This window comes from Metopolophium dirhodum, chromosome 7 (genome assembly GCF_019925205.1).
Source record: "Metopolophium dirhodum isolate CAU chromosome 7, ASM1992520v1, whole genome shotgun sequence".
In the NCBI taxonomy this organism is placed as follows: domain Eukaryota; kingdom Metazoa; phylum Arthropoda; class Insecta; order Hemiptera; family Aphididae; genus Metopolophium; species Metopolophium dirhodum.
In genome coordinates, this window is record NC_083566.1 from 34,760,385 (window position 1) to 34,785,897 (window position 25,513).

The 25,513-nt window shown below is 29.5% G+C and overlaps 2 protein-coding genes across 3 annotated transcripts in view; both read left to right on the forward strand.

Annotated features, from left to right (window-relative positions):
• The window catches only part of LOC132948524 (cadherin-23), a 39,432-nt gene extending 25,065 nt beyond the window's left edge, over nt 1-14,367 (forward strand). The window contains exons 2-29 of one of the 2 annotated variants that reach the window (XM_061019030.1): nt 3,669-3,900; nt 3,975-4,123; nt 4,201-4,419; nt 4,716-4,880; nt 5,018-5,147; nt 5,237-5,412; nt 5,486-5,825; nt 5,926-6,181; nt 6,243-6,517; nt 6,575-6,909; nt 7,018-7,332; nt 7,407-7,680; nt 7,770-7,934; nt 8,006-8,254; nt 8,320-8,408; nt 8,471-8,628; nt 8,704-8,888; nt 9,020-9,243; nt 9,336-9,524; nt 9,603-9,735; nt 9,820-9,980; nt 10,051-10,290; nt 10,371-10,696; nt 10,771-10,969; nt 11,040-11,241; nt 11,324-11,465; nt 11,840-11,938; nt 12,010-14,367. In XM_061019030.1, the coding sequence (XP_060875013.1) occupies nt 3,750-3,900; nt 3,975-4,123; nt 4,201-4,419; nt 4,716-4,880; nt 5,018-5,147; nt 5,237-5,412; nt 5,486-5,825; nt 5,926-6,181; nt 6,243-6,517; nt 6,575-6,909; nt 7,018-7,332; nt 7,407-7,680; nt 7,770-7,934; nt 8,006-8,254; nt 8,320-8,408; nt 8,471-8,628; nt 8,704-8,888; nt 9,020-9,243; nt 9,336-9,524; nt 9,603-9,735; nt 9,820-9,980; nt 10,051-10,290; nt 10,371-10,696; nt 10,771-10,969; nt 11,040-11,241; nt 11,324-11,465; nt 11,840-11,938; nt 12,010-12,100 (5,637 nt within the window). In that variant the 5' untranslated portion in view covers nt 3,669-3,749 and the 3' untranslated portion in view covers nt 12,101-14,367. Of the gene's footprint in view, nt 1-3,668; nt 3,901-3,974; nt 4,124-4,200; nt 4,420-4,715; nt 4,881-5,017; nt 5,148-5,236; nt 5,413-5,485; nt 5,826-5,925; nt 6,182-6,242; nt 6,518-6,574; nt 6,910-7,017; nt 7,333-7,406; nt 7,681-7,769; nt 7,935-8,005; nt 8,255-8,319; nt 8,409-8,470; nt 8,629-8,703; nt 8,889-9,019; nt 9,244-9,335; nt 9,525-9,602; nt 9,736-9,819; nt 9,981-10,050; nt 10,291-10,370; nt 10,697-10,770; nt 10,970-11,039; nt 11,242-11,323; nt 11,466-11,839; nt 11,939-11,984 lie in introns of both variants that reach the window. The other variant, XM_061019031.1, reaches the window with a different exon arrangement.
• Nucleotides 14,368-17,631: 3,264 nt separating this feature from the next.
• LOC132949525 (uncharacterized protein F21D5.5-like) lies at nt 17,632-23,658 on the forward strand. The gene is made up of 7 exons (XM_061020467.1): nt 17,632-17,988; nt 18,695-19,029; nt 19,102-19,419; nt 19,638-19,928; nt 19,990-20,283; nt 20,614-20,675; nt 23,280-23,658. Exons 1-7 carry the CDS (start codon nt 17,826-17,828, stop codon nt 23,395-23,397), a joined length of 1,581 nt encoding a protein of 526 aa, XP_060876450.1. The 5' UTR covers nt 17,632-17,825; the 3' UTR covers nt 23,398-23,658.
• The last annotated feature ends 1,855 nt before the right edge of the window (nt 23,659-25,513 follow it).

A 25,513-nucleotide genomic window follows, 5' to 3' on the forward strand; every position in this document is an offset into this window, starting at 1 on the left:
TAGACAATGTCGCTAATATAAAGCTTTTATATAGGTTATATTAGTATTAACATAGGTTTGACATTAGATTAATTATAATTGATCTTTCTAGAACATGAACGTTGGTAATTTTTATCATTCATATAATACCTTCAAAAATTAACGAAATTCTTTTAGCAATATTAAAATTAACTTAACCAATATTTTAATTTGTACATAAATACCTTCTAGCAATTATAATGGATTGCACTGTGGTTTAAATTTTAAATTATACTTACTTAAAACAGCATAGGTAGAGTTAATTAAATTATTAAAAATAAATTATTTTATTCATGCGCAATGTACCTTTGTATATATAATTAATATTATGTCTTAAAAATATAGTTAACGGTACCTATATGATATATTTATTTAATTTATTAAATTGGATAAAACTGTTCTTGTTTTTATTTTTTGCTTTACACGTTTTCATATTAAAGAGTAATATATGTAGGTCAAATGATTTATCATAATATTTTAAGTTTCAATCATTATATTAAATCTTACCTAAGAGATAAAATGTATATCATCGATTTGTCATGGCGGCATATTATTTTCTTATTTCGTAAATCTAATAAGAAGATATTGTTGTTATTATATCCTTGTATCGTGTTCGTGATGCACGGCGCCTAGATTCATCTATAGTTGAATAGTTCATAGTTAGCGGATTGCCTTAGTTTTCTATAATGTTACGACACAATACACCCCCACCCCCATAAGATAGCTCTTACGTTTGTGAAAAAAAAAATAACGGAACAAGATAAATATCGATTATAAACGTTCATGTGACTTACGCAAGATCAATTGAATGTATAGGTTTATGTGAAAAATGATCGGATGAAAGTAGGTACACACACATAAATACATAATATAATATATTATAATATTTTATTATTTACGATTTACGATTTTTAACGATTGTGAATCACACATTAGGCCAAGCGTATCAATCTACAGGTTAAGTTAGGTTATAATGTATTTAATAATATTAATGTAGGTACATTCTATATTATAACATACCAAAAAAAAAGTATTCCGATGATGTGGGTATAGCCACTATAGTGGATGATTATAAAACAGGAGTTTTAATTCTTCAATTATGAAAATCAAGACTAATTTATTTATTATAAGAGTGCATCAAATCATTTAAATAAGCTACCTCTATGTATTCAATATTAACCACTAGATAAATCGCAAAATCTTATATAGTTACAGAATTACAGATTACACATAGAAAAATTTTTTTAGTGATATGTGTGCAACTTAGAAACTTTTTTATTTATTAAAATGAGTTTCGAGTTTTTATATCATATAATATACAATAATTGTATTGTGTAATAGAATTGAGCTAGTTGATTATAGTTCTCGTTCTTTCTACATACATATATTATTTTCAGAATAGGCAAATAAAAACAAGTAATTACTCGTGTGTATTTTATATAATTATAAAATAATTATTGGAGTATTTTAGACCTAACTAATAACGCAATACAACCAGTAAGTTCTATATAAAAGTCTTATCGAACAAAATAATTCAAACGTGTTTATGAAAATATTATTTTATGCCGATTATTATGTCTGAATAATAATGATACGATGAGATGTCAAGTTTTATTTTAAAATAAATTGTGCTTATTGTAAGTTCCTACTCTGAATACATATACACGTTTATTAACAGATACAATTATTTTTCTTCCTTAATTTTATATATTTGCTTTTAGTTCATCATCATTATATTTTAATACGTAAATTCTCTTCAACCATGACAATAATTTTAAATTAATGTAATGTATATGCTACAGAAAGTAACTGGAACAAAATAAATTAATATGCCATACTTTCCATTAAATTTAGACAATAATGTATAAAATCGGATTACTATTATATATTATAAATATATTGATATTATTGATGCATACCTATCAGCATAAAAATAATAAATAACTTGAAAATTGGGTTCTAACTTATTATAAATCATATTATATAATAATTAGTAGGTATCCGTGAATATTATTTTGTCATCATTAAAATGTAAGTATAAGATAGGTAACTATAGTTAATAGTTATGACCTTACGCCTTTAAATAGTTTTAACTAACCATTTTCTATCATGCTTTCCAAGCATATGAAGGATTTCAGATATACTGGTTTTAGGTTTGTTTATGAAGTACTATAAACATATATTTATTTGTACTAAATCATATATTAAGTATATAAGACGTGAGTAATAAAAAAAATGTTTAAAACTTACCTACCACATTATATTATATAATAATAAAAAATAATTTATAAATGTTCCATAATTGTTCAGTAATAGATTTAAAGTATTACACATTTTAACATACAGTTTAGTCTTTACTCTTCAGTCAACACTTTCTCCGTATACAACGGTCATTCAGTCTTTCCAATGTAAAACACAATCCTCAGAATTGTAGACTGTCAAAAACATCGTTTATTTTATTTTTTTTTTTTTATTTAAATAAGGTTTCAACTCCTGAGGTTATTAGCCTGTAAAAATTACAAAATATTATTAATTGAGTATTGGTCTTACAACTATGGGGGATACATTATGTTTAACAATAGAGGGAGTTTGTAGGATATATGTACATTTAATTATTTAATTATTAATAATTTTTCTAAATTAGTTTTGCTAAGCCTAGCATCGTTTATTATAACATTCTTAACAACACTCTGTTTTCCAAGACAAAGTAATTTGTTGTTTATTTTTTGTTTTTATGTAATCGTTTTTTGTACGTGTTTTATTTTTAATTGTAAACCCACTCTTTTAAAAATTAATATGAAACTCAAATGATTCTCTTCAGTAAACCCAGTCAGTGACAAAGCAGGATTGTGTATCAGCCGGTCAAAATAGAACGTATCAACATCTGCTTCTCTAATGATTATCAATAGATAAACATGCGAATGGAAAATAAAATTATTATCATTTTACCGTCTCACTAATTCGACAAAAATTTGGACTTTTGTGCGTGACTTGTTTCATTCGTTTATCAACGAAACTTGAAAGCAGATGTTCCGTGGAATCGTCAAATCCCACGTAATATGTAGAGATTTCGTTTATCCTCGTGGCTGCTGTATAGGTACAGTACCTATACAAAATGTATACATTATTATATATTAATTTTTTTCACAGTCACCGTGATTCATCACCATTCATGTTGTGGATCATTCAACCGTTGCAGGCATCTCGTTGTTAACCTATATTTTTAGTACATTATCATTCATTTACACCATCTAGAGTCCATCACATTCTCGTCCATATTATTTGTTTACCGATTTACTAGGCCTTATTACTTCGGCGGCCCCGATTCCTCTGTCGTGTATGCGTTAACTGTTTATGATAAAATAACGACTATATAATACTTAGATATTCGGTGACAATAATGCACGTGAATACCATTTCTCTTCAATATAATAGACAACCATACAAGTTTGAAATCGATAAAATAATGAACCGTGGAAATCAATTCTATAGAAATATTCGTTTACGTCTAAACGCCGTCTTGTAAATGTGGCTCCCGTGGCTTGCGGGAAGTCCGTGTAAGATACGAAAATAACGATATTTTATATTTGTATCTCCTATAATATCTATATAAAATTAAGTCAATTTCAATATTTACGTGTTTTTTTCAGATATGAAAACCGACAAGGTTTAATCGTAATAACATGCCGAGTTGAAAAACGGCAAATAATGTCATCGACTGAGGACGAAATATGGTTGTCTATCGGAATGGTTGGAAAATATATTGGTTGTCAGTAGTGATATTAGTGCAGTTTTCTTCTGCCAACAAGCCTCCGCAATTTGTCACTGACTGGCAAACCGAAATTATTGTTCGGCTGAAAGAGGGCCCTGAGACTCCTATTGGTTAGTAAATTTTAGTATGAGCTTATAAACGAGTGAGAAAATAATATACCCGTAACTCTAAATTTTGTTTTTAGGAAGTCTCATTTATCGGGTTCGTGGTATTGATCCCGATGCCGACAAATTAATTTTTGGTGTCCGAGAGCCAGGTGATAAAGTTATTAGAGTTGAAAATTTTGGCAGAAGTGAAGCTAATATTTATTTGAAAATTGAATTAGATCGTGAGGTAATTTAAAGTTGTAAATATAATGTTAAAATATCTATTTAGTTTAACTATATTCATACTTCGAGATTATTTTATAGACCAAAGACGAATATTCACTAGTGTTGACATTGACTGATGGTCACTTGGGAGATGGCAATTTCATTACTCAGAGTTTTCTATTAATTGTGGATGACATAAATGACAATGCACCCATATTCAAGCCATATCAAAACACAATATTTGTACCTGAGGACAGTCCGCCCACGGTGATTGCAACGGTTGAGGCCACCGATGCAGATGAAGGCCCATATGGACAGGTAACATAGCAACAAATTAGGGTTTCACGGTCTGGCGATCATCACCCTCGTTCAAGTTCGTTTACACTGTATAAGTGTATATAGTATATACACTATTTAAATTATGTATTATAGTGTTCATTAGACCATTGTACAACATGGTAAACAACATATGACTCAACGAATCCCTCTATTTAGGGTGACCAAACAAAATCGATATTGCTTAATATGGACTATTCCTACGCCATTTAACAATATTTAATAACTGTTTATAAAATAGTATAATTGATAATTGAATATAATTATTACTCACGTAGGTGGTTTATCATTTACAAGACTCGGATTCAATAGAAAGTAACTTATTTTCTATATCTACATTAAATGGCCAAGGCGTAATACGCCTTGTGGGAAGCTTGGATTATGAAAAAACATCGCTGCATCAATTGAAAATCTTAGCTGTTGATCGTGCAACCGTTGAGAAGGTTTGTGTATTTATGATAGTATTCGAATTTCCCACGACCAAAAGTTGAATATTAAAATTTAAAATCATTAACCGTAATTTTATTTTAACAATTTGTTATTTAATCTAACTAATAAATCAATATTTCTGATGAAATAGAGGAAAACCGGTACAGCTGCCATATTTGTAAAAGTACAAGATGTCGAAGATCAACCTCCCGAGTTCGTTGTTGTTACACCGGTAGCAAGAGTAAGCGAAGATGCGCCACCAGGGACATCAATAATTCAAGGTTCTTTTTTTTTTTGACAACGTTTTAAAGTATAATAGTTTAGGAACAATGTTTTATGCATTAATTTAAATAAATGGTTTGATAATTAGTGAAAGCAATTGATGGTGATCGTGGCATAGATAACCGCATTGTGTATTCAATTACACGTGGGGGCAATGGAATGTTACAAGTTGAACCAAATTCTGGTATTGTATACACAACGAACGTTTTGGATCGGGAGGATCCGCTTATTATTAAAACTGGTGCCATTATTATTGAGATTATGGTACTGTAAAATGGTTATTTACACATGTATAATTTTAAATACGTTTTGTTATATTTTCTCTGAAATATTTTAGGCCACTGAAGACTCAAAGAACGTGTTCCCTAATCCTTCAACAAAAACGGAAGTCACTGTAATCGTTACGGACGTCAATGATGAAACGCCGACATTCCGTAGTCCTCAATACATTGCCGAAGTTAACGAAAATGCCCAACAAAATACCCCTGTGAATTTTATTGGAGACTCAATACCACAAGTGTATGATTACGATCAAGGTAAAAATGGAACTTTTCGTTTACGAATCCAACAAGGAAGAATTGGATACTTCGATATTACACCTTCCGAAGGTATAAACGAAGCGTCGTTTCTGATACGTGTGAATAGGACAGCTGATTTAGACTATGAACTTGTTAAAGGTATGATGAAACTTAATACGGGTTTTAAATCCTTAAAATATACCTAACTTGACTAGTCTATACTTAGATGATAATTGTTATTGTAATTATTTTTTTTTAGTTATTAACTTTACAATCGTTGCCATTGAAACAATAGCTAAAAATCCAAAATATAGTGTTGTACCCGTTTCCGTTTACATTCGAGATGTTAATGATAACTACCCAGAGTTTTCACGTCCTATTTATGAAGTTTTTGTTTCTGAAAATTCTGTATCTGGTAAAACTATTGGAAAAGTTGAAGCCACTGATAAAGATTCTGGTGTATTTGGAACAAGTGGTATACGATATACAAGTATAAGAGGAAGTTGCGCTGATTTGTAAGTAACACTTTTATACCCTGAGATAAAAAAAATTGTAAAACATATTTATTTACTATAGTCTTAAATTAAATGCGGAATCTGGAGAAATTATAATAAAATCCGACAGACCTGTATTTGATCGAGAACAAATATCCAAACACTTTTTAACAATCGAAGCACGGGATGATTTAGGTTTAGGAAATAGAAATTCTGTTCAGTTAATTATTAACGTAGAAGATGTTAATGATAACTCACCGCGATTTCTTTCTTCAAAGTATGAAACACGACTTAAAGAAAACCATCTGATCTTTGAATCACCAGTCACCGTGGAAGCAAGAGATTTAGATTTAAATGGTATGTTTGTGTAGAACAAACCTAACTGTATTATTTTCATTGTTTTTAAATGTTTAGGCACTAAAAATTCGGAAATATCATATCGCATATTGCATTCTGACTATCCAGTTGAATGTTTCTCAATTGACTCCGTTACGGGCGTTTTAAAACCCATAAGGCCAGTAGATTTTGAAAAACTACAAAATCGAAAGAGCACTAACAGTATTAACGGAAATCTAAGACCAATCAACTTGGTGATCCAAGCACAAGATCACGGTTTGCCATCACTTTCCGATGAAACTCATGTAGTTGTATACGTAGAAGATGTTAATGATTTTGGACCAATATTTGAAAGCATCAGTTATGAAACAATTATTTCTGAAGATTTAGTTGGTGGCAGCACTGTATTAGAGGTAAGATTAAATAATTAAGATAATTTTCGTCAGTTATATAAATGTATTCAAAGATATTTTGAATTGGCGTGTTTCATTGTTATTCATGTCCCATGTAAAATCGTGTAGGTAAATGCTTGGGATGAAGATGGATCTGCTCCAAACAATATTGTAGTGTACAGACTTAGTAGTGGAGCAGAAGATAAATTTGTGATTGATGCATATTCAGGTGTGATAAAAGTTGCACATGGGGCATCTTTGGACCCAGACAAGACTCAACCAAAGACATATGCATACTATTTAGAAGTTGTGGCAATTGATGGAGGGATTGGTGATCAACAACTCAGTTCTATTGTAAACGTAACGATTAAAATTCAAGATGTAAATAATAAGCCCCCATTTTTCAAAGAAATGGAACCGGTTCATGTGAAAGAAAACGAATTGGTGAGTAACTTATAAGTTATTACATTAAACTGCTATTGATAGATTATTTAAAAATTTTATTGTATATTAATTAGGTTGGTAGCATAATTACGAAAGTCGAAGCAGAAGATCCAGATGCAAAACCGGTCTTGAGATATAAAATCGATGTGAACACTTCAGAAGCTAGAAATGAAGATGGAGTTATCATTAGACCAACAGATTATGATTGGCCATCGGCATTCGCTTTAAACCCCGTAGATGGTTACCTAAGAGTGGGTAAGCTACTGGACAGAGAAAAAGTTGAAACTATCCGGTTAGCACTCGTAGTCGAAGACATTGCTGCAGTTAATGGCAAACAAATTGTTCAAAGTAAGTAAAACGTACAATCTATAAGTAATAAGTCGTAACTGATTTAATGAACTTGATGAAAACTGTAATTTATATTTTCATTTCAATAGCTATTTTAATTGTCCATGTCGATGACGAAAACGATAATAACCCAGTGTTCCGTCAAAAGTCTTATAAAAGAACTGTGATGGAAAACAGTCAACCTGGTGTACCTATTATCACCGTGATGGCAGACGATGCAGATAAAAACAGAACAATCCATTATTCGATAGAAGGTTTATTTAATTAAGTTTTTTTTTAATTAAAATATAATAACGGTACATTTTAACACTAATTAATGTTTCAGATTCGTCAATGGATGCTACAGATTTAATTAGACTAGATCCCGAGTCTGGGGAAATTGTCGTGGCTGGGCGTATCGATCACGAGCAAGTACATTGGATAAATGTTAGTGTTCGAGCATCAGACAGCGGAGTTCCAGCTCGGTATTCATTTGCAGATGTTATTTTACGTGTAATCGATGAAAACGATAACAATCCATATTTTATTGAAGATACACCCACCAACATAACAATTCCAGAAAACACGCCAATCGGTATATATGATTAATTTTTATATACCTAATAATTAAAACATATTATGACGTTTACATTTGCGTAGGATCATCGGTAGCTATAATTACAGCAATGGACGCAGATTCGGGCGATTTTGGTAAAATTACATACTTATTGGATCGTCTATCATCACAGGTAAGTCAAAGTTGTTAAGATTTATAATAATATTCAATCGTTCTAACAACAATTATTTTTAGGGTAAATTTACAATTGATACAAATAACGGAGTATTGAAAGTAGCCGATACGTTAGATAGAGAACAGACCAGTACCTATAATTTAATTGTGGAGGCATGGGATAATTATCAGTTCGGATACATTTCCGGCGAAAGTCGGAACGCCTTCAAACAAATTATGTGAGTACCAATCGTGCGTCACATTGCATATTTTTATACAAACAATCGTTTTAATTATTACCTATATTTAAACAGGGTGACGGTTTCCGATATAAATGACAACGCTCCGTTATTCGACCATTTACCTTCCGAATGCGTCGTTGTCACAGAGTTTCATACCGTTGGTGATATGATTTTATTAATAAAAGCTACAGACGCAGACGATCCGACCACAGTTAATGGTCGAATAATGTTTTCTATCGAGGATGGAAATGAAAGAGGTTGGTAACAACTATTACTTATAGTTACAACTTATATCTATAACATAATAATATTAACAAACATAACGAGTATCGTATATTTATGTGTTGAGGGAAAAGAATTATTGTGATTAATTCATTTTTTTTTTTAGAGTTATTCGGTTTACATAATGTTGATTATTGGTCTGGACGTTTGTATACAACTTCGTCGTTGAAAAATCTCTATGGAAATTACAGTCTTCTCATTCGAGCACAGGATGGTGGTGATCCTCAAAAGTCCAGTTTAGCCACCGTGAACGTTTGTGTTACAGACGTCAATGACAATGCTCCCCGTTTCGTGTCGCCACCATACAATGTAACCGTTAGGTTGCTTCAAGTAAGAATTGAGAGTATAATAACATATTTTATAATGTAAATCATTAGATGATTGAATGTTTATGTCTATAACGAGCGTATTTTTAAATGTAGAATATGACAATTGGAAGCTCCGTAATTACAGTGAAAGCTATTGATGACGATGTCGGCCAAAATGCAGAAGTTAGATATCGTTTTAAACAGGATCTAATGGGTGATTGGAAGACATTTTTGGTGGACGAGATAACTGGATTAATCACATTAAAAAAATCATTAAATAAAGAAATTCAAAAAATCTATCAGGTACCTAGATGAGTTCTACGTTTATATTTTATAATAATATTAAATATTTTACTTTAACTATTCATTAAATGTTTATAGATTCGTATAGAAGCTTATGATCTTGGTATACCAACACCCCTATCGTCCGATTTAGAACTCACAATTCACGTACGGAGTACTAATGACTTTCAACCTAGATTCTTAATTGATGAAATCACCGTAAATTTCACTGGTAATATTTCTTGATAAAAATTAATATTTATGTAAAACAAAAATAACGAATTCCTGATAAATATATTATATGTTTACATTTTAGAACACCGCGAACCAGGATCTGAATACTGGCAGCTTATTGATACAGTTGATCGAGAGGAGTTAATCGATTTAGAAAAATCACCACCTCCGGTTTGTTACTATGTGATTTCTGGAAACGATGAAAACCGATTTATTGTTGAACCTCTTAACCATAGGATTTCTGTAAGAAAATAATATATATATGAAATAATTTAAATAAACTATATTTTATTTATCTAAATATGGTCTACAGGTTGCTTATGAACTTGATCGTGAAGTTAAAGAAACCTATGAATTACTTGTGAAAGCTAGTGAAGATTGTTTGCACTCTCCGCCGTCGATTCAGGGTTTTATTCAAGAGGATGATAGCTTACTTAAAGTTTTAGTTTTTGTTAACGATATAAATGACAACGCACCGGAATTTGTGAAAAGAGTATTTACAGGTGGCGTGACTACAGAAGCAGATTTTGGTGCAGAGTTTATGCAAATAAAGGTAAGAATAATAGTGTAATATCTGCCTATAGAAAACGACTGTTATTATTACAATCCGATATTTATACTTTTTAATTTTAGGCAATCGATGCGGATAAAGGAAAAAATGCTGAATTGTCATATTACATCGTTCCTGGTTCTTTGGAAGTATCACTAGCAGAAGGATTGGATAGTATTCAATATCCCCCGTTTTTGGTGGACATAGCTACGGGAGCGATTTATTTGAATTTCGATCCTCAAAAGGGTATGAAAGGTTACTTTGATTTTCAAGTGGTGGTTAATGACACCGGTGGGCTATACGATACGGCAAGAGTACTCATTTATTTGTTGCGTGAAGACCAAAGAGTCAGGTTTGTAGTTCGACAGAATCCATCTCAGCTACGGGAGAAAGTTGAAATATTTAGAGAGTAAGTTCAAAGTTGTTATTAATGTAATTTATTATTGACAATGAACCAATGTTGATCGTATTGTTTAATAATAGAATTTTAGGAAACGTTACTGGAGCTATAGTAAACGTTGATGAGTACAAAGTTCACGAAACCCACGACGGCAGAGTAGACAAAACAAGATCGGACATGTACCTACATTTCGTCGATCATCATGATAATTCCATCATGGAAGTTCCACACGTGTTGCGGATTATAGATGAAAACATCGAACATCTAGATTCATTATTTAAAGTAATTTAATTCTTAATAAATGTATCCGGTTATGATATTATAATATTATTGAATGACGATTTATCATTAGGAGTTCAACGTACTCGATACACAGGCAGCTGAGCCGGAACCATTGCGTCGAGCTTCAATGAAAGACGACAATGTGATTTGGATGTGGTTGGTCGGTACTACTTTTTTCTTGGGGTTACTATTAATAGTCGTCGTATCCATTTGTCTGTCGCAACGTTCAAATTATCGTAGACAACTCAAAGCGGCCACTATACACGCATTTGGTAAGCTTTAGAACCTTAAATTTTAATATATATTAGAAATAATATCCAAATATGTGTTCACTATTTTGTCGATGTTGTATAGATCCTAGAACTCCCGATCATGTTAATTCAGCTGCAATCGGTGGTCGCGTACCGAATACGAACATGCACAGTGTGGCAGGATCAAATCCCATGTGGATGCAGGCGTATGAAAACGAATGGTACAAAGACAGAGAGACTCTAAGGTAATTTTACATCTCTATTACGTACTATTCGAGTATATTTTGATCGCCAAACCACAGAGTGCAATATCGTCGTATCAACTTACAAGTTACAATTGCAGTGATACATTTTTGCTTTAGTCCTAAAATTTAAAAATAATCTTTCTTGTGTAGGTTTATATTAATTAACCAATGGTATAAATAATTTGTGTTTATAATTCTTTTGGTGTTTAAGTATGATAAAATATCTGATTGAATTTATTTATTTGGTTTTTTATTTTTATATTTAATCATCCTTTATTATTAAAACAAAACGCGCAGTTACGCAGATCCGTTAATAGATTAGTAATCGCAGGTATTTATTTAACTATTTTAATTTTTAACTTGTTTTGTTACAGTCAAACGTCGGAGCGCGACTCTTTGGATGACAACACTACTACTAGTACGACGTCGCCTCAGCCAATAGAGCGATCAACGACTACATTATTTATCAAAAGGTTGGTACAACGATTGGACAAACATATCGTTATTATACTCAAATAGGTTTTGAATTGGTTTTCGATTGCAGTAACGAGTGTAACATACACACGGACAGTACTGATGACTACTATGAACGGACAAGAATCACGGTGAAGAACTTGGAAACTACAGAGTTATGACATTAGATTGAACAGGTATGATGAGGTAACTGCAGTTGAAGACCACCAACATTCCACCACGCTCAAGACACGGTGACCCGGCCGGAGAATATACCTACAGGCTACAACGATATACATTTTTTTTTTAATTTTATACAACCTAAACCTAATATATAAAATTTAAGGCTGACTCCAGATCTTTATGTATTCTATAGAGTGGGACAGTGGGTGAACTGCAATATGATTGAACGATAACTATATATTATAGTCTCGAGAGATTGTTGGATTGTCAAAATATTATGTTATCTTAAGTAAACTAATGATTTAGGTTTTAAGTTTACGGACTACGATACTGTTAGGCAATTTGTTTTGAGACAAATCCCATTACTTTGAATTACCAACTATTTACTTATTGTTATTAAGGGTATAGCAAACGGTTTGTTTTTAAGGATTTTAGTATAGGCAATATGCAGAACATGTGCGAGAGTTGTTGATTGTGTGTGTCAAAATGATCATTAGTGTGCGTATTAGAACGCGTAACTTACACATGCACACTGCATGTGACTGTTGCGCGAGAGAATGTTATTATTTTGCTGAACGAATAAATATAGTATATTATACCTATTTTTTGTCTATCATACAATTTGATCTTTTTATCACAATACTTCTGAAACAAATTTGAATTCGTCAATTCGTCATTAATTTTTACGACTTTTCCGCTATTTGTATATATTAATTTTAATTTCACACATACATTACTAGCATTTTTGGTATCTTAAAATCTCAAAATGTAATGCAGGAGACGTTGTAAAAATGTTAAAATATGAAAAAGTGGGAAAGCATATTTAGCATAAATCTTGATAAACTTTGTGAGAAATTCCTATTTGGAGAAATGTTATCGTTGTATTAGTTTGAAATTTTGAATGATTGACGATTGACGATTGATGATGGACAAAATATGGGTATGTATCGATACAAAGTAATGTCTGTTTGCGATCCCTTTAAATAATGTTAATTGGGTAGGTATATTTCAAATGAATTTCAAGCAATTTTACACCTTTATGAAGTCCACTACACAGACGTTGGTAAAAGCATAGTCAGTTTAAGTAAAAAATGTTTTACTGTGACAAACCATTTGAAGCCATAAGCACAATACTCTATAATTATTCTATAAGCACGTTTGTCATAAATCGTAGGTACTAATGTCTATAATGTACTATTACTAGTTAGTAGTTATTAGAATACTATTATATTGTAGTTTAATTAATATAATATTTAAATAATCACTATGTAGGTACTATGATTGCTTCTACTAGACCATTTTCATAGGCGGAAATTTGGTATAACTATTGTGTGTGAGGGAGAGGATAAACAGCATAAATTATACCTATATAATACGATTAATAATTTGTTCTCAATTTTCCCTATTCCTCGCTTAAAGAATACTATTAAAATTATATATAAAATAAATAAAATGTTTATAATTAAAAAAAAAAATTGAATTTAACCTTTCTGTAAAAATAGGTAAGTAGGAAATTAAAATCACGAAAATGTGGAACTATTTTATTCTTGCAAATAATTAAAATGTATAAAATATTGAATTTAAAGCATTTATGTTTCGTACCTATAAACCCAATTTCTACATAGGATAACTAAAAGTTCAAACACTGTCGAGAAAGCCTATGTAAATTAATTTATTTTCGAGTGAACTATAGCGATGAGTGGCCGTGATTTACGTTCACAAGAACTGTTCGTAGAAAATAAGTAATTTTTTGTTCAGTCAGAATATTTATTTTATAAATAAATCTATCTACTTAGTACTTACCAATATTTTCTACGGACAAGATTTGTAAATCTTAAATGTTCAAATTATTTACCAATCGTTTTTATGAGGATAGGACGACTTAGTTTTTTTTTTTTTTTAGGGGGGGGGGGCTGAGCCATCGATTTCCGCCATCGGTTTTGGTTTAGGTTTCTTTGTCAAAATCATAGCAGATGTTCCATGAGTTAGTCACAATTCACCAATCGGGTCAAGTATAATAACGCCTGGTGCCTGGCGCCTGCCTATTTAGATACTGCTCGCTTATAAGCAGCACCTATCTAGGATATAATATTTATTTATGATAAATCTTAAATTTAATTATGTGTTTTAGTGTTTATACTGTATGTCTGTATAAATATAGTATAAGTGTCCACTATACATATTTTACTATCAACAATATTTTTTATATAATATCGGTAACCTACATAAATTAATTATTGATTAATTATTATTTATTATTATTTAATCGTTGTACCTTTTTTTTTATAGAATTTATAATCTTATTTATGCGTGATTGTACCGCATTTATGTATATATTCTACGAATCAAAATTGAAATGCCCTACGATATTATTATGTGTTATATATTTCGTATTAAACAATGTAATGTGTATTTATTTTTTATGATTGAAAAAATGTTATACACCGATTGTTATGACTTATGGATGATTGAATGTGTTGGTACCTTTATATTATTACCATATTAATATATCAAACGTGTTAATTTTTATTGAATTCGATAAAATTATCGAAACGCAATCATTCGAATCATATAACCTATGCATAATTCATGTATCGGATATTCGGATGTACCTGTGATAGTATGATATATTATGTATGTAGATGGTACTGGCGTACTGCAGTGGTCCATGGTTAGTACGAGGAATAGCTATATGTATATATGGCTTCGAGGACATTGCGCTCTGGTATGGCGTGAGGTCATATGCTAATCATGTAATTGCATCTGTGCAGGCTGAATGAGCCACGAATTGCACATATTTCCTCTGTGAATAATATATTATTAGAATGTGTTGTTCTTGCTCATATTGGATTTCCGGTGCATAGTGGTCAAATTATTAAAAAAAAATGTAGGTATAATATATTATCAGTGATGATATTATACTGAATATTAATTATTTATTTATTAATAATACTATTATGCTGGGTCGCATTAAAAGTTGATTCATTTAAATATTTAATGGTTCGATAAAATGTATATGGACCAATCATGGACCTCTAAATCATGTTTAAGGGACCTTTAGCTCACTATTGATTCATTGAATGTCTATAGTGAACGTTAATGCAGCCCGGCACTGGACTATTGAAATTAGAAATACCTAGTGGACGTCAAAATTTCTAAAAAAAACTATCGTCAAAACGAAAAAAAAAACATGGTTATACGTGATATCTAGATTATAAAATCAATGGTATGCACCATACACTGTTTATGTAGTAATTCCATTTGTAACTTGTAAGTCAGTTATAGAATTGCGTAAGTCGAATGGTATAAGTTTCAAACAAACTTTCAAAACTAAGTTCGACCGACAAAGTCGAGATACATAGGTTTTCAATAAAAACTTACAAACGTGAGGGACTGAGGGAGTACCAAAATTAATTTGTTAAATTATTCCTAGCGAAATCAAAAACATAATTATGCTTAACTTAATCGATTTTCCCTAAATTTTAATTTTTTTTTAAATTGTTTAAAAATATGATAAAAAAGACTATCTTAAAAAAATTAAAAGCAAATTTGCATTAAAAATTTGTTTTCGAGACATTAAAAACATTAAAATATTGAAATACTCAATTAGAATTGACCTACAAAGTATTGTAAAAATACAGCATTATTTGGTATGCTCCAACCAAAGGTGATACAGGACTAAAAGAACAAACTACCTAAGTATATAAATATATAATATAGTTTTTAATATTATGTTCATTAAAATTCAAATACAAATTTAACTACCTAATTAAAGGTAATTTTTACCGCGCTTTTTTTTTAGAATACTGTATCTGTTATTATGATTTATGTCTATATGACTTATGTGTCTATGTAGTATGTTGACATGTTGTAGATAGACCATAGAATATGCTACTATATGTTAGCGTCGAATTAGCACTATATAGGCATATGCATATCGTATAATTGTATAAAGAAATATTAACTTCTCGAATATGATAATATCTATAATAATATGATCACAGACTATAATATGAAATTTCGCCTATTCTGTGATATTAGTTTGCTATTATCGTCCATCATAAGTGCAACTATTGTGGCGGGAGACTAGGGGGAATATCCCCCCCCCCCCCATCTAAAATATTAATAAACCTGCAACTGTATTTCTTATATTTTTTTTCTGTATAATAATTAAATAATTACATTTTTACTTAAAGTTAATAATTATTGTATATTGCCTACGGCCGATATACCTACCAATGGATATGAATATGGTAAATATCATTAGATTTATGCCTGTACCTATTAATATAAGTACATAATTGTACAGTATATTCACTGAACTATGATCTAAAGACAGTGAATTGCGGTATAAAAATCCCCGGAAAAAAAAACCGTGACCCTAGGAAAAATAATTTTCAGGCTCCATTATTGCTCACGGCCACATGAAATTGATTGATAAAATTTTTAAAAACAACCTAATTAGCGTAATTACCACATAATTAATATTTAATTACAAATATATACTAATAATATAGGTTTACTTATCAATAAAAAAATGTAGGGGTAATATAATAACCAATTTTCAATCATTATAACAATAATATTATTACGTTTTATATCACGATTAGAAACAACTGGTTCTTTTATAAGAATAAGTACCCAATTCGTTAACTATTATTTGATAATTATTTGTATTTTGTATTATTTGACGTATCGATCATTTGAAATATTGTATCTATCTATATTATATATAAGTGAAACTTCTAAATAATAATAATTATAAATATTTACACTATCGTCGAAATATCATTAGGAAAGCAATATTTTATTTCGGGGGATTTAATTTTTACAAAATTATTCATAATATAAAACAAAATATTATTGTTAATGTTTGAAAATTATAGTTCAAGTTTAATTTTATTCAATAGGTTGGTATATATTTTGAGCTATAATCATAGATTGGTTTTTGAATTTAATGATTTTTTTTAACGTTATAAGTATACCTTTGATATTAAATATTTTTAATTTGGTGGTTGCACTAATAATTAGCGTTTAAAAATATTTCTTCAATCATTTTCATGTGGTTGGAGTAAGATTGTAGTCTGTAGATTTTTATTCCGATTACCGCGGACAGTATAATAATATTATTACCGTAAAAAATGAAACTTGAGTAAATAAATTTTTTATTATACGTAATTTTATATTATGGGGGGTGGTGGCTTCGCACCCACGGGCTTCTTTTCACGTTATATCAGGGGGGCTTCAGCCCCCCCCCCCCAAACATTTTAGCCCTAATTGCGCAACTGTCATCCATAGATATTTAAGATCTTTAATATATATGGTGGCCACTAATGGTAACACGATGTAGAGAAAATCTTCTCTACGTTGTGATTTGTGACTGGCAATGTTTTTTTTTTTTCATGATGTTATTTATAATATTATCATGTTTTTTATTATCTCGTTATTTTGCTATCAAAATAATTTCATTTCATCAACATTACAATCATAATATAGTCGGTTATCGCTTATCAGTTTGTCACAACTCGGTCAGTACTCAGTACTCTCAGACTACTCACGACTCACCATATTTATTCGAGTTAAATTTTCCAAAAATTTGAATTGTTTAAATATTTGACAAAATTCCCATTTACAGTGTCTGAGATACAGAACAGATCTTAAAGATTTAACTGCAGTCTTAGTTTTACATTTTAAATACGTCTAATATATTTTGCTCAGTTGAATATGTCAAAACTGTCAGTGAAGACCAACGACAATGTCACATTATGTGTTTTGGTATCCGATGAAAATCCAGAACTAAAATTTATACTTCTAGATAACGAACCTTTAACATTGGGTAGAACACAACAGACTGGAATAGTCGATCAAAGAATGTCGAAAAATCAAAGTAAATTAAATTTAGAACTATGATTAAATACTTATATATTTATTTCCATATGAATTATGTTTGTATGTGATAAATCTTTTATTATTTATGTAAGAACATGGGTTTATTCATGTTCGTCTCATCTGATCTGCCTTAAGTGATACAATTATAATGATATTCATATACATAATTACATATCTATACATAAGTGTCACTGGGATATCTGCTCATTAAAAATTTTAAGTAGATCCATTTTTTTTTTTTTTTTGAAAATAGTTACAATACCAACAAAATTAAATAATACCTGGGTTGTATAGGTATGTATAGGTATATTTTTTTTTCCAATGTAATAGGTACCTTTTACCCAATTAATTGTATTCACATTAATACTGTTAGAAATTGATTTTAGTACCCATACATAGAATATTACAAAAAATTATACTAATAACTTGTAAACATTTTATTATATCTACCTTATAAATTGTTATTTAAATAATAAACCGGAGCCCATGTTGAAAACTTAATTAAAAACACTATAGTACCTATTTACAAAGAATAATCCAAAGAATAATATTAATGTACCTATACTTAGTTTTATTTTAATTTAATATGTTTTTTTTAAATCTGATAGGTATACCTAATTAAATTAAACCACAGGCTCCAGTTGTATATAACTAAAATTCTTGATTTACATATAGATATGTGTTTAATTTTAATATTTTTTTAGTGAAATTTGTTGCTGACTATTCTACGGCTCGTGTATTGGTTGAACAATTAGGTAGCAACAGGTCAGCTGTTAACAACGAATCTATGATAAAAGGGGAAAAGAGACTCTTAAACCATGGAGACAAAGTGTCATTGTTGTTTAACAGCAATTTTACATATCATTTGGATTTTGTTACACCTCCTACTTATGGTGTAGACTCCAACAAAAGGACAACTAATTGTTTGGATAAAGAAATTTCACCTAAGAAACCTCGCTCAGATTCTACATCTAAATGGGAAACTAGAGATGGTACGTTGTTGGTGTATAATAGTTCAAATATTGTTCATAAAGATAAGGTAAATGTTAACTAATTAATACTGTTAATAAAATTTAATCTTTTATTTTAATGTTTATATTTGGTATTTAAGATAGCAGCATTTGATATGGATGGAACACTTATTGTTACACAGTCTGGTAAAGTTTTCCCTGTTGATGAGAATGACTGGCAAATTTATAGCCCAGAAGTTACTACATCTATTAAGAAATTGTCTGATGATGGTTACAAAATAGTTATATTTACTAATCAAGGAGGTATTGGGGTTAATAGAGTAAATGAAAAAACATTTAAAAAGAAAATTGAAAATATTCTCAAAGTGATTAAAACACCAGTACAAGTATTTATAGCCACTCGAAAAGATATATACAGAAAACCTGCTCCAGGAATGTGGAATATTTTGGTTTCTGATGTAAGTTGTTTTTTATTTTTATTTATTTTTAAATGTTGGTACAGCTTTAACTACTTAAGGTTATTAGCTTAGAAAAATATTAAATACTAATGCTATATATGAATAAATACATTGGTTTTCCTAGATTGAGTTATACGTATCAATATATTTGAGAAATAAAATAATTTTATTGGTGCTGTGTTCTATTAAGCTTTTAATATTAATATTTCTTATTTTAGTACAATGGAGGTTTATCAGTTGACACAGATAAAAGTTTATTTTGTGGTGATGCAGCAGGCCGGCCTGCTCGTTCTTGTGCTGATGGCAAACCAATTAAAAAAGACCATTCATGTTGCGACCGCTTATTTGCCATGAATATTGGTCTGAAATTTTATACTCCTGAAGAATTTTTTTTAAAAGAATCTACTGAAAAATTGTATGCATTACCAGTATTTAATCCAAACGATGTTATGTCTAATATCCTCTACACAGATTTAACATCCAAAGTTTTGTTTTCTCCTAATAAAGAAGTAAGGCCTCTTCAGCACATTCAGTTTTTAATATTTGAATAATAATAAAAATAATTTTTAGATGATCATAATGGTTGGTTGTCCTGGTTCAGGGAAAAGTTATTTTGCATCAAATAAATTATTTTGTCATGACCGAATGAAAATAATTAACAGAGATACACTAGGCTCATGGCAAAAATGTGTTTCTGAGGCTAAAAAATACTTAAGTGGTGTTAGTTGGAGTGTAGTAATTGACAATACAAATCCTGATATAGAATCAAGAAAACGCTTCATTGATATAGCTAAAAGTTTAAAAATTCCATGTCGAGTATTTTTAATGAATGTATCCAAAGACCATGCAAAACATAACAACAAAGTAAGTATAAAAACAAAGTCACTTTTAACATTTAAATAATTATAATATTATTTAGAATCTGTACACTACTATGCCATGAAGTTTATTTAATATTTTCGATACAATTTGTTAAATAATGTAAAGAGTAATAAAATAACTTCATATTTTTTTTAACCTCACCTCAATTATAAAACTGTAATCACAAATTTATTGGTATGTTTGAAATTTGTTAACTCTATATAATATTATTATTAATAAATCTATGTTTTTGTTGTTTAAATTCTAGAAAAAACAACTATTTTATAATATAAAAAATGATCTGAAATAATGTTTTATTTTTTTTTTATATAGTTCCGAGAACTAACTGATAGAAAACACCAAAAAGTATCAGATGCTGCAATTCATTTTTACTTGTAAGTATAGGTAATACTAGGTAAAACATAATTTATTGTAGGTATAGATGTAGCAGGTATTCTTAAAATAATAATTTATTGAAGATCCATTCTTCTCCGAAGTAGTTTATTTTGTTTTAAATAATTGTTATGTCTGATGTTTGAAACTTAGTGTAAAAACTGTGGAAGTCACTCTGCCATATAGTTGTTTTTGAGTGTACCTTTTAATTCAATGTTAAATTTGAATTCAATGATAAATCATTGTTTACATAAAATTATTAAGTTCCTCAAAAACTTAAACATCAAAATATTTATTATTTTATTTTATTTGGTTAAACATAATAGGTATTTAATATTATACCAATTAGAAAAAATAATGTATTAATATAGTTAAACTTTTTTCATGGTTTTTAGTTAAGAAGACGCTATACCCGCATGTGTTGTCTCCGTCTTATAAATGTACAACATAGAAAAAACTGTTTCGCGCTGGAAAGAACCGAAAAGGCTATAGTCATAACTAAGAAACGAGATTATCACCACATTAAAAAAAGAACTTTGGCTGTGCAACATTGTTTTTATTCTTTTGATATCATTTATATGAAAAAAGTTTTTTAAGTTTGAAAACACAAACAATAATGGTTTTTGAAACAGTAAGAACTTTTTTCATATAAGTGATATCAAAAAAATAAATGCAACATTGCACAGCCAAAGTTCTCCTTTTTATGTGATGAAAATTTTGTTTCTTAGTTATTACTGTAGCCTTCTCGGTTCTTTCCCACGCAAAACAGTTTTTGCCATGTTGTACATTTGTAAGACGGAGACAACACACGCTGGTGTAGCGTCCTCTTAGTATTAATATTTGATAACATTTGGAATTTGTTTGTTTAAGAATAATTACATAATATTATATAGTATACAGGGTGTAACAAGATGACCTGACAGATGAAATAACTTTTGTTCTAATCAATATTTAAAATTTTTTTTTATATATATAATTTATATTCACTAGCGGCTTACGCTACACATTTAACATATTAAAATTTAAATAGCCAATTTGTTTATTTGACTATATGAAAAAATTTTAGCTAAGTCAAGATTTAGCTTTTTTAGATTTTAGACATTTAGCTTTTCAAAATATTATTTTTTGGAATTTGCTAACATGAGTATATTTCTTAAACTATTTACTTATCATATAATTTTAATAATTTTTGTCATGTGTTTAAGTACTATAATTTTTTTTTTTTAAGGTCTTCCTGTTACATCCTGTATATAAATATTATTAAATATACGAAAACAAATACTATAATAATTGCTTTTAATTAAAATCAACTGATTATAAAATTTCTTTTTATCTTATTTTAATTATGTACTTAATAACAATTACACAAGTACATTCGATTCTGAGTTCTGTTTATAATAAAATAACATATTGGCTTACTGATTTTCTAAAAACTCCTATTAGGCCCTTTTATTTTAACAAAGTTGATATACACTTAAAACATACCTACTTATACCTTAAATACCTATACTTTAAATTTGTTATTTTTATAAATAACTTGTAGTGTTGAATTTTTTTTTAAGATACCATCGAGGTGACTCGAAACAATTTTGACATACTTCTTAGTGTTATGAGCTTAAAAAAAATCGCACTGAGCTACAAAAATTATATTTATTTCTGTATACGTCTAATGAATAGAATAAAAACTTCAATTTAGTTTTTTAATAAAAACTCGCTTAAAAAAAAAATAAAAAATACATGTACAAGTCACCTCAATTTTTGGGTGACTTGTAACAACTATGAAAATTCAACGTAAAATTAAATTCAAGAACATTAGAGTTGACTTATAACAAAATAATGTTTACATGCTTAACATTTTAGTGAAATCAGAATTTACATATCTTACTTACTTTTAATGTTAATAAAAAAATAAGCAATTGACGTTTTTTTACCATAACTTCCAAATGAAGTAAGAGGGACTTTTATCGATAATACCATCAAATTAAGCATGCAAAACACACATTTAGAAAAAAAAATTTCAAAAAATCGCTTAGAAGCTAAACTGTATTTTATGCATTGTATGCGTATTTATGATGTTACAAGTCACCCTAAGATTTTTTTGAAAAATATAACCAAAGCTATACAATTGGGAACAAATGTTTTTAAACTTCTAATTACAATATTTTTCTTTTGAAGTATCCTTTAATGTATAAAAAATATACAAACCCCTAAACTCGACATCTATCACTAAAATCTGAAGCACTTTTGAAAGCAATGATCATGAAAAATGTTTGGCTATTTTTTATTCGGAGGTAATGATTAGACCAATCACACAATTGAAGATAACATTTATGGTCATAAATATGATAAACATATTTTTAATGGAGGTACAATTAAATTATATTAAATACCCTCATGGATATCTTGAAATGTTTAAGCAAAAACTAAATTGTTACATCTCATCTCGTAGTTCCAAGTCACCTCGATTGACGGTACTTCTATTTTTAATTCTTTTATTTATCAATTTATCAGTAAGAAAATGATGAAAACTTTAAAATCAGAACATCACAGTAGTTTATAAATTCATAATTATTTAAAATAAATCTGTTTACTTACTTATTTTTCAGTTCAAAATTTCAAGAACCATCCAAAAATGAAGGTATTGACGAAATAGTTAAAATAAATTTTGTTCCTCATTTTAAAGATCCTGAGCATGAGAAACTATATAAAATGTTCTTGCTCTGATATAAGTAATTTTTAATTCTTTTAAAAGTTTAATATATTCAAATTTTAATTGTATAATTCATTGAGAATGTTATGTTATTTTAAGTATTAACTTATAACAAATTATAAATGCATAAATAACTTTTAAAATGTAATCATATAAACTAAAATGTGTTCTAATTTAAACGGTTTTGTTACAGTAAGCTGTTTCTCTTTGTAAGTATATATGTATAGTTAATAAAAATCTAATTTAATATATTGATGAATTTGAATAACTGTTTTAAATTATTTTTACTATTGTAGTTTGAAATTATTAGCAATTTATTATTATATAATACAGTTTATGTTGGACAGCATAGGTGCCACTAGACCTATATTTTAGGGGATGTTAAAAAAAGTAAAATTTGACTTGCAGCTAATTCAAAAATTTTGTTTGTTAAAGCAAAAACTTATTTAAGACATTTCCTCTACCTACTGAATCAATGAACACCTGTAAAATATATTCCACAACTTAGTTCAACATAATATTATACTTAATTAAAAGTTTTGAAATTTTATATGATTCATGCTCTTGATCTAATAAAATGTACTATTATTACAACCAGTGGCGTGAATGCTCCTGAAATTACCGTTCACCACGCCACTGATAACAACATCCTTCATTACAGTTTAAAAACCAACTGATTTTACACACTCATTTTTTTGATGGATAATTCAGTAAAATTGCATCAATTGTATAAACTATAAAGTACTAATAATTGCACAAATTTCTTTTTTAATAAAAACTGAGGCCTTCGGTCTTCTTACCATTGCTGGGCCCCATCTGTTATAACTCCACAAAGGTTTATTGATTGATATTAAAACGGCTAAATTTTGATTTTAAAGCTTTCAAAATATCACACACGACACACATATTTGTCATGTTTTTCATTTAGGAAAAGTGCGGCTATTTATTCAGTAGCGTTTAAGTTATAATCAATTTGGTAATTGGTAATTGAGCCGTATCCATCATATCTACACTCAGTTAAGGGCCAGCAAGCGCGGGTTCAGGGGAGGTTCTATATGGTTGCTCGCTGGAGGAGTGGGGGTGTTGTTGCCTAAGCCACCAATAAAAAAAATTTGTATAATAAATTACGTGATCTAAAATAGAAAGGTACATATAACTATTTTTATTTTTGAGCACCACCTGTTAAAATTCCCTGGTTTTGCTGGATGTGTGCCTGGGCCCTGGCGTTATTTTTATTTTACTACTAGCCCGTCCTTACAATTTGCGGGGCCCTGGGCATAACTCTTTTAGCGAGGCCTATAAAAAAATGTGATGTTTTCCGCACAAAGGCAATTACATTCCCGTAACCTCTCCCAAAAAATATAAACATACGTTAAGTATTTTTACCTATTACCTTTGCCAGTACCTACCTCACCTAACCATTTTACGACTTGATAACAATAATATATAATTTAAACACCTCGGAGCAACAACAAGACATTACATATTTTGGTAAAAATTAGTTTTTGATTGCACATTATTATTAAGAAAAAAACTGCGTCGTTTGTTGCAACAACCAAAAAAATCCGATTGTTAAAAAATACAGAGATATAAATGGAGATAAATTGTTGCAAAATATATTCAATTTATAAATTATTAAAACGAGTATATATATAGTACATACTAATATACTATATAGTAAGTATATATTATATTATACATATAATTAGACATCTCCAATTTTATTTTTAGATTCTGAACGGAACGATGAATGTATTGATTTTACAATGATGTGTGTTTTTTAATTTTCTCAACAGTTTTTACGACAGTAAAAATGCTTTGATTTTCTTCAACAGTATCTTTTCTGTTAAGAAAATGAATCTAGTTGGACCTTTGGGGGGTCAAAAGTAAAAAATTCCTAGTAGTTTTCTGAGCGCTTGGGAAAAACAACAACAAAAAAAGGTGGGAAAGTGGGTGTTTTGCTCTGCTGTACAGTAGGTTACAAGTAGGTCATTGTAATGGATTGTGTTTGATTTGAATTCAATGATATAAAATCATTGTACAAGAAAAACGATTCTGAGCGAAGACGGTCAGTCAGCCTATAATTAAATAGGACAATTAAATGAAAAAGCGGGTAAGTGGATGTCGCTC

Bases quoted from the DNA above. Each gene is read 5' to 3' on its own strand.
- LOC132949525 (XM_061020467.1), top strand. From the start codon at position 17,826: ATGTCAAAACTGTCAGTGAAGACCAACGACAATGTCACATTATGTGTT. The intron at 19,929-19,989 runs GTAAGGCCTCTT...AATAATTTTTAG, and splicing joins TGTTTTCTCCTAATAAAGAA to ATGATCATAATGGTTGGTTG. The intron at 20,676-23,279 runs GTAAGTATAGGT...CTTATTTTTCAG, and splicing joins GCTGCAATTCATTTTTACTT to TTCAAAATTTCAAGAACCAT.